The sequence below is a fragment of the Mustela lutreola genome, chromosome 13 (genome assembly GCF_030435805.1).
Source record: "Mustela lutreola isolate mMusLut2 chromosome 13, mMusLut2.pri, whole genome shotgun sequence".
Classification (NCBI taxonomy): Eukaryota; Metazoa; Chordata; class Mammalia; order Carnivora; family Mustelidae; genus Mustela; species Mustela lutreola.
In genome coordinates, this window is record NC_081302.1 from 80,053,321 (window position 1) to 80,063,314 (window position 9,994).

The 9,994-nt window shown below is 50.0% G+C and overlaps 1 protein-coding gene across 1 annotated transcript; it reads left to right on the top strand.

Annotated features, from left to right (window-relative positions):
- Window positions 1–3,254: 3,254 nt before the first annotated feature.
- Window positions 3,255–5,903, top strand: LOC131813853 (ral guanine nucleotide dissociation stimulator-like). The gene is made up of 4 exons (XM_059144369.1): window positions 3,255–3,458; window positions 4,044–4,103; window positions 5,035–5,234; window positions 5,486–5,903. The coding sequence occupies exons 1-4, from the start codon at window positions 3,310–3,312 to the stop codon at window positions 5,815–5,817; spliced, it is 741 nt and encodes a 246-aa protein (XP_059000352.1). The 5' UTR covers window positions 3,255–3,309; the 3' UTR covers window positions 5,818–5,903.
- The last annotated feature ends 4,091 nt before the right edge of the window (window positions 5,904–9,994 follow it).

Consider the following 9,994-nt stretch of genomic DNA (forward strand, 5'->3'; position numbering starts at 1 on the left):
GTCACGTGGCCACGTTCTGTGACATGAAAGTGAATCACCAAGTCCGGACCACACTCTGGGGAGGGGTCCCACAAACATATCTACAGAGGAGTTGGGGAACCAATGGAGTCCCCGAAGGGAGACTGTGAAGATCCATGAAGGGTCCGGGCCTTGCCCAGAATCAGACTGGTAGGGATGCTTAGCAGGCTTGAACCCAGCTCTTTGAGTGTCCTCAAAGTTGGGGTCCTGGATGCAACCTAGCCATTCACTAGGGGCTCTGGAAAAGTTTTTCTGGAAGGAAGTGGCTGTTGGCCTGGAAATGTTATCGGGCTGAGGGTGACCATTGGTCTCCTAGATAGGAGACATGCCCAGGTTTTTGTCTGAGGAGGATCCCGGGTCATGGCGACCCACTGGATGGACCACCATCTGCATCACACCCTTTGGAAAGGAGAGATTGGCCTGCATTCCGGGACAGGCGGTCTCTAGGGGTAAGGGTACATTCTGACCATCAAGGGCCAAGACTCCAGTCCCTTCTTTAGAGTTGCATTGAAAATGCAAAGCCTAAGACCGTGGGAAGCTATTACCCAGCCCTCTGTAAGTGGGGCTGTCCTCTTCTGGGACTCCAGAATGTGAGCACCGATGAACATATGTGTGCACACAGGAGCTTGTGTGCAGGTGCACAGAAACACACACACCCCAGGATGGACTGTGGGGTGGGATCTGATTAGTAGCAGATTCCAAGAAGTTGACAGGAGGGAGGAAATTGGGTGGGAGGTATTTCCTACCTGTGAAAGCACTCCTCTAACATCATAGCTATTATCCAACCTATGCCTGTGGACATCTGATAGAAAGACATGCTGGAATCATCCATATTTGGCAAGAAGACCATCCCTATCTGCCACAATGGCTTATCTAGGGTCTGAACCAGGTAAGAATAGAGACTTGTGTCTGAAACCAGGTGTGTTTGCAAGCTGGGGCGCTGGCTGCTCCCAGACCTTCCCTGGGGGCCTGTGGAGAGGGGTGTGTTGGGGTCACTGTGTCCTTGCATGCAGAAGGGGGAAGAGGAGATGGCAGACGGGAGCACTGTTCGTGTAGGGGTCCAACCAGGAGTGGGCCCCGATAGGGCATATCAGGAAGTGATGTCACTGCCTGGATCACAAAGGCCTTCAGAACTTGGAACCCCTGCAACCAGGCAGCCAGTCTAGTCCAGTAGCAGGGTTACTGGACTCAGGACCTAGACACAGAAAGATGTTTTCCTGTTGTGTACCTAGTTTCCGGGGCTCTGGGTACCAGAACCCCCAGGAAAATGACTTGATCCCATGCTGCAGACATTGGCTAAAACCACCCCCCCAATGCCGCAGGTCCTTTCGAGGGAGACGCCATAAGGTACTTACTTCTGAGGAGACTAGGCGATGCCCACCCCTCTGAACCATCCTAGGGTAGCCCCATCCCTTCCTCTGGAGTTTGAGGGGAGGAGGGATATGTGGGGGTTCCTGCCCGTGGGCTGGAGGAGGGTGAGTACAGTGGATACCCTGGTGATCCCTTCTTGTTCACACCAATGTCAGGGTGGGCAGGGTGCACAGGGGATTCCTGAGGTGACTCTGAGCTGTGCCAGAGCACATCCAAGGCCCTGAAGCTGGGCCACGTTTCTCTCCTTGGGGGAGGGCTCTGCCACCTGGGCTGTGGTGTGTCTGGAATGGAGCGCCCTGGGTCTGAAGACCAGCAAAAGCCTCCAGACAGGGCTCTAAGGCCTCCTGCCTGGCTGCCGGGCACTGTCTTTATAGAAAGCTCCAGAGGACATGGTGCAGGAGGTGACCGAGTAGATTGCCTGCTCTCCTTCCTCCAAGAACAAGAAGCCGCACAGGGCCAACAGAGTCTGGCGCTGGCTCAGGGTGAGTGCAGGTGCTGGGGAGACCCGACCTCTGGGGCACCCATGCAGCACCAAGGGCCCCACTTCCTAGAAGCCAACCAGGCCTCCTAGAGTCCTGTACTCCCGTGAATCTGCATCCCATCTCTTCCCCAAACTGGCCCACATGGTCCTGCCCAAGCCTTGGACAGAAGCACAGCCATTGTCCTAATACTTATAGGAGTATCATTAAAGAGACTAGACCAGGTCTCATCCCGTTGATTTAGACTCCTTTTGCCCTGGCCTAGGCATTTTCCTAACTCGTGCTCCCAGGTGCCCCCACTGCCCCAACAGTCCTTCCTCAGCTTCTGCAAGTCTTGCAAATCATTATTTGTAAGAGTGAATTGGGAGACTTTGATCCAAATGGACATGGGGCCCATGTTACTCTGTCTCTTGCTCTGCGCTTTGGTATTGATGGAACACCTTGTTAGGACCCCCCACACAAAGGAAAAGGAACAGGGGCCTCACTGCACTGCACTGCATGGCAGTCCAGAAGGCCAGTCATTGATCACAGCCATGGAGCCCTTTACTGGGGCAGGACTGGATGTAATCCCCTTCTCTGGCCAAGGCACAGTGCTTCATCAAGCAGCCTCTGTGCCTTCTTATCCTAAGCCCTCTCGCCTTAAACATCTCTGTGTTCTCGTCTCAAGAATGGGATATGTTGGGTGCCGGGGTGGCTCAGGGGTTTCAGCCTCTGCCTGCAGCTCAGGTCATGGGTCCTGGGTCTCTCAGTCCTGGGATCGAGGCCCACGTCGGGGGCGTGGGGTCCTCTGCTCAGTGGGGAGCCTGCTTCCCCCTTTATGTCTGGCTGCCTCTCTGCCTACTTGTGACCTCTCTGTCAAATAAATAAATAACAAGTCTTTCAAAAAAATAAAAAGAATGGGGTATGTTATCAGAAATCACAGGATCCATGCCACTCATGCAGGGACGTGCTATCCATACTCCGCTCACAAAGGGACCTGAGAAACAAGCAAGTTCAGACATCATTTCCTTCAATTCTTTGTATGGATACCAAGAACATTTTCTCTTTGCCTTAGAGGCTTTTAACTGATTGGCTGATGGATGGATTTGAGAGAGAGACAGGGGGAGAGTGGGGAGAAGCAAAGGGAGAGACAGAATCCTCAAGCAGACACTGTCCTATGGACACAGCCCTACGAGGAGCACAGCCTCAGGACACGGAGACCATGACCTGAAGCAAAACCAAGAGCCTTAGGCTGAACCCAATGAGACACTGAGTCAGTGATTGTTTTTCGGACTCTGGGCTCTCTTGTCCCACCTCTTGCAGAAGTCCCTGAGATCTGGGGGCTCATTCTGCCCTCCTAGCCCCAACCCTCCTGGTGGCCACAGCACTGACTCATGTCTCCTCTGATTCACCTCAGGGGGAAAATGGCTCAACCAGGAAGAGGACGAGGACCTCACTGCTGATGGCGGAGCGGGCCGACAAGCTGGAGGCCGCCATTGATCACCTGGTGCCTGCCGTCCTCAGACAAGATCTACACTGTGTCCACACCTTTCTGGACACATACGACACCTTTGCCGGCACCGGGGAGGTGCTGGACCAACTATGTGCAAGGTGAGCACCCTCCCCTGCCCCTAACTGCCCCGTGGGATTAGGCCAATGCCTGGTTGTGAGACTTTGGCAGGTCCCCAAGCTTCCCCAAACTTCCCCTTGCTCCTAACTGGGGCAGAGGTATTATAGGGACTCAGTGGTAGGAGTCAGAAAGGATACCTGGCAGCCTGCGCCGGTGGAAAAGTCTGCTGGAGGGCCTGTGGGCATGCTCTTTGAACATTCCCGTGCCCCTCATGATGAAGCCTCTGCCTAATCCCTGACTCTCACTGTGATCTTGAGCAGGGCTCCTTTGCCATTGAAAGGGAGATCTGAGATTCTTTCTGGGGTCTGTGTCTGGATGAATCCAGAACAGTCATCCCTGGGGGTGAGCAGGGCCAGGCCCCCTCAGATGTTCGTGATGGGCTGGTTGGGGCCCTTTCATTCAGCAAGCATTCAGGAAGCCCTAGTAGATGGAGGCAATTATCTCGGAGCTGAATGGGATCCCGGCACAGAACAGACAGCACCCCAGGGCTGCAGGCTAGTCGAGGGTCAGAGGGTGAGAGGCAACATCCACAGACATCTCATGTGATGCCCCCTGGCCTCCTCTAGATTCGGGTGCTATTATTCCACGTATGAAGAGGTCAAGAGATCCCAGGAGCAGCGAGACATGTGAGTAAGCTTTGGCTGCTCCAGGAGGGCCTTCCCTCTCCAGCAGGGTAGTGAGGGTCCTGTGAGTTCAAGGGGCTGATGGACCTTCATGAACACCTCTGTGATTCCTGCTTTAGGGTAAAGGTCTGAGAGCTTCTACTGGAAACTAGGAAGGTGCCCTGGGGAGCTGGGGTAGGTGTGTGAGCACTGTGGAGCAGAGGGGCATGGAGGACAGCTTCAACCCCTGAGAGGGTCATGCTCTATGCGTACCACCTCCCAAACCTCTCTCTGCCAAATTCTGGGACCCAGAACGCAGGATTTAGGAACCATCACACAGCAGTCTGTTGGCACTTGCATGCTGGGTGCCCAGAGGGGGCTCAGGGAGAGTGATAACCCTGTAGAGCCCAGGGAGCAGCAGGCATCCCACACCCTGTGGGAGGTGAGTGTCAGTGGAAACAGACCCACTCTCATGGCACCTAGTGAACGGGCAGAGGAGGTAACGGTGGAGGTATGGGGAGGGTCCTGGGAAGGCCTGGCTAGAGACAGAGTCCCTTTGTTCCCTCCTCGGTTGGATCTTCACGGAGCAGAGGCGAGTGCAGTGAGGGTAATTAAGAGGCCAGACACCACCCCTCCCTGGGCACATGCAGTTGAATTGAAGTGGCTCGTGGCCAAGGAGAGAGACTGAGGAGTGTGACCAGCTCCCCTAAGAAGTCCAGAAATGATCATCCCATTGATCACAGACTCCCACTCCTAGAGGCTTTTGGCCAGCCCGCCGTCTGGGAGCAGGCCTGTCTCGGGCAGGACTGCCAGGTCGCAATTGGACAAGGAGTCCGACTGGTCTCGGACAGGAGCTGGAAGCCCAGGGGCCCAGGTTCCTACAGGGGTTCCCTGGAATATTGGTTTGGATGCATACCTTGTCCTCTGACTTTTCTGTCTCCATGTCTGTCCCCAGGGCCATCTATGCCATCCTAAACACCTGGGTGGAAAAGTATCCAGGGGATTTTGTGCAGCCTCCGGAGTTTCCCAGCTTGCATACGCTGCTAGCCTACCTGCAGGTCTATGTGCCGGGCTCGGACCTGCAGAGCCGTGCCCAGCTTCTGCTGCCAGAAAGTCAATGCCCTCCCAGAGAGGCCACGGAGCCAGAGGCTGGGGGTGAGTAGGACTGGGGGTAACTGGTGTGGGCCTGAGGAGGAGGCAGGGTGGGCCACCCTGAGGAAGCCTCCGTAGATTGTAATTGGGCCGAAGAGAGTGAGTCGTCTCAGATCCCTGTCCCCATGGGCTTCCGTCGGGGATACCTTCTGGGGGCTGGGTCTTGAACGCAGGCCACGCTGAGTGGTGGGGAAAGGGAAAGGCAAAAGGGAAGTCAATCAAGCTGATGATGCTTTCTCTTCTTGGAGCTACAGCACCGGCCCCAGAGCAAAATCTGGAAGTTGTTCCAGCAGCCCCTCTGGCACCCGCTACATCTCTGGAGCCTGAGCTGGTCTCCACCATCCCTGCTGCAGCAGCTCACAGTGGGTTAGGGAGACCAGTGACCCCAGCTGACCCGTTGGGACCAGGGCAGATGGTCGTCAGGGCCCTCGTTCACTTCTCTGCCACGGAAGAGCCACCTGGCATTTTGCCTTTACTGGATGACCAGCAGGTTGCTGTCCCTGAGCTGCTGCCCCCTGCCTCCGTGGAGCAAGCAGGCTGGGCCCACAAGCTGCCGCCCCCTGTCTCCATGGAGCAAGCAGGCTAGGCCCCTGAGCAGCAGCTCGTGCTGGTTGGACCCCCAGAGCATATATCCCCCTCCCCAGTCATTTCCTTTTTTATCATATTTGTATTCTGTGTTCACCTCTATAATTACTTCATAGATTTAATTTATTAAATAAAGTAGAATTTGAGTTTATATAACATTTTACTCGCATCCTTTGCAGTGGGATATGGAGGTCTCATTAGGTCCATCCAGAGTGTTGCACTACCATGTCATTCTACGACATTTCCGTCACAGAGACACCCGCACTCCTCATCGCTCACTGCTCTGTCCCTCCCCCAGTCCCTGCAACCACTGCTCTTCTCTCTGTCTTGGCCACTTCACCTCAACTTGGATTTTCCTCTGCCTGGAAAACTACAATATGGCCTTCTGTGTGTGTCTGCAGAACATAAGAGTGATTCCCCTCTTTTCAAACTTTTTTAGAGACGATATAGGTATTTTCGTTTTTCTGAATCTTCTGCTAAAAGAAACAATGAAACAGCACAACACAAAACAAATGACTCTTTTCTCTGGTACACCGCCAGCTAACTGCAGAGAATGACCCTCCCTTTTGAGAAAGAGCAGAGCTGCTACCCTGTGTGGTGTGCGACGTGCTGGAAAGAGCCGCTGGTACCCACAGAGCAGTGGCCCTCCCAATACCTGGTTGTGTATACTGGTCTGCACACAACACACAACCCCCAGGAGTCCACAGAATAGTGACCTTGGACTGATAGACACCCTTTCAATACAGGCAGACCCCCCAAATAGATTTCATTATCCCGTGTACTGTTCATCTGAAATATCATTGTTCTTTGTGATTCACCTGAAAATGCTCCCCCCTGGGGACAGACATGGAGGCAGAGAAGTCAGAGGACAGGGTACGCATCCAAACCAAAATCCCAAGGAACCCATGTGGGAACCTGGGTCCTGGGCTGCCAGCTCCTGTCCGAGATCAGTCAGACTCCTTGTCCACCTGCGACCTGGCAGTCCTGCCCAAGACAGGCCTGCTCCCACACGGCAGGCTGGCCAAAAGCCACTAGGAGTGGGAGTCCTTGGTCAATGGGGTGAACATTTCTGGACTTCTTTGGGGAGCTGGACACCCGGAACACCAGGTAACAAGAACTATCGGAGCGCCAGCATGGCCTGGCCAACGGCAGTGGTGTGCACACGCTCGGCTCCTGCGCCGCCGAGGAGACCACTTCTCCCCCACTGGTGTGGGACCGGGCCTTTCTGACATGCTGGGTTTCAAGTGACAGGTCAGTGTATCAGGCTGAGTACTCAAGAGGATAAATGAGTTCCCTCTGCTGGCTGAGCCCTCACCATTAGGTAGAACGGCCATGGTTTCATAGCAACCATTCCAATCTATGCCTACAGGGCCCTGAGATATGAATTCTATTACTGTTTCAGGCCTTTTTGGTCTTTTTCACTACCACAAGGACAAGTCAGTAAGTTAGATGATAGACAAATGAATTCCATTCATCCTGGATTTTTCTGCTATTCTTTACGTGAAAGTACTTTTAAAATATATATATATATATATATATATCTCACATAGCACTATACAAATGCTAGTTATTACAAATTACATCCAAATGAAGCTAGATGTCTCAGAAACTGGCATTCTTATTGTTTATTTTTATTTAAAAAAATCAGTCATTTTCCTACTTGGCTCAGAATCAGAAAGTTTCATCATAGTTCAGTTTTAGGATTCCTCTAAAGTGATCTAGAAACAAAGACAGTAATACACATTCTTCCAACTTCAATACCGAAGTATATACAACACTCATCAGCAGCTGAAACACTTTCATGAGCAGACAATGACCAACTACAGAATGTCCTGGTGGGTTACAGTCCCGAAGGTGGTGAGAAGACCTACTCTCGGACACCCGTGGTTTGGCTGAAGGAGTCTCTCATGTTCAATGAAAACTGAGTTCTGACATCCTGCCTTTTTAGACAGAGTTAACAAGATTAAGAAAGGGGATTTAGTAAAGCTTTTCAAAAGGCCCCACACTTTGACCTGTTTTTTCTGGTGAAAAATGCACACGAAGTCTAAGCATGTACACGTGTGGTAAATGACAGCTTTTCTAAAGCAAGAGCATGAACATCCAAATCTCATGGCTGGCCCACTTGAGAACCTTCTTAATAGTCATGGACAGAATGGCTTTATTCATTTTTATAAACAGATACACCAAGTCTTTTTAGCTTAGTTCTTACTATTAAATTTACCTTTAATAAGGTAAAGGGTTTATTTTTTAAGAATGTTTTAATTTTTTAAAAATTACAAAAAATCTTTTTTACAAACTCATGGCCCGGAGAACAAGACCTGAGCTGAGATCCAGGGTTGGACGCTTAACCGACTGAGCCACCTAGAGGCCCCTTAAATTTATCTTTCAAAATATAATAACCTAAGGAAAAAATTACCCTTTTCTTCTATAACTTGATATGCCATTCCCACTTTCATCTCTGACCAGTACCTTCCCCCTCACACCCTGGACAAATGAATTTACTATATTCCATAATGAGAAATGTTGTCATTACGATTATTATATGAAACTGCTGAAATGCTCTCAGTACCTTGGAAGCCCAAGCCACATGACCCACGACTGGGACCAGCTGCAGTCCTACTCATTCTCACTGAAGGTGCCTGGCTGCTCTTTAGTAGCCTGGGCTGCCTCCTCGACAGTCTGGAACTCTAGTGCTTTCAGGACAATAGCAGGGGACGCGGCGCTGACTTTTAGCATAGCCATGGCCTCACTGTGACTTCAATCGTTCAAATCAATGCCATTGATATTCAGCAATATATCACCTGTCCAAAGGAATAAACAAGAAAATGAAATGAGCTACCAAGTCATTACCTTCCCTATGCATCCTGTTATTTGTAATTTTTTCACATCTCTGTCATTCTTACGATATCGAGGGAAAAATCCAATTCATGGAAAACATTCCAAAACAACTCAAAACTTTAAGATATTTTCATCATATATAGGAAAAAATGTGGCTTGAGGCACTGTGATGTGACTGGAAGTCCAAGTCATTAGACCTCGTTTTGCTAATGTGCAGGACCTGGGCATGTTCATTTCTCTTCTTTGGGCTTCAGTGATTTCTGTAGTTCTTTCCTGCTCAAAAATTATTTGATCTTTTGCTCTTAGAAATGAATTTTTAACATAAACTGTTTTAGAGTTACACAGTTTTATAGATATAGTCCTACAGAGTTTGCTCAGCGTGAATGTATCAGAATACTTAAAGAGAAGAGATCCTTGGGTCTACACAAAGAAATGAAACTTGTGATTTGAGCATCTTTTCCTTAAGGAAGAAAAAAAAGTGTTTGTTGCCCTGCCAAGTAATATAATAAAAAAAAAGGGCCACGAGGATTATATAAAAGGTTAGGAAGGAAAAGATGAGTGTTTTATTTTTTGGAGGGTTTTTTCCAACATAAAATAATGCAATGATCTAAATAAACATTAGAAAATAACGGAAAGGGCGCCTGGGTGGCTCAGTGGGTTAAAGCCTCTGCCTGCAGCTCAGGTCATGATCCCAGGTCCTAGGATCGAGCCCGCATCGGGCTCTGCTCAGCCGGAAGCCTGCTTCCCCCCCACCCACCCCCCGACTGCCTCTCTGCCTACTTGTAATCTCTGTCTGTCAGATAAATTAATAAATTCTTAAAAAAAAAAAGAACGAAAACATCATCAAACTGCAGCAATTTTCCTTCCCATTAGGCGTTTTTCTAACCTTAGAGAGAGGTTTTACACTTATATATGGAAGGGACAATTTAGAAGATTTTTAAAAAATCATATTTAATAGAAAATTTGGGGACTATTTGTTACTTTTTTCAAACATGAGTGGCATGCAGGGAGAAGATGGGAGGAGTTTCACTGTTCCCAGCCCTCCCTATCTTACCTTTCTTGATGCGTCCATCACGTGCCAGACAGCCATGAGCTGGCACACTGGTTACAAGGATGGGCAGTTCACCACTCTTGCTTCCTCTGCCCCCTGCCACTGTCATTCCCAGGGACTCAGGTGGTTCCTTCTTTACAGTAATGTGTTTTTCTTGGCATGTAACACACTGGGTAAGATCCTAACACAGGAGAAGAAAATTCATTGCAAAATAAATAATACATAGCTGAAGTAAAGTAAGGAAACTGAAGGAAAAAATACCATGGCAATGATAAAGTCACTGTTAAAA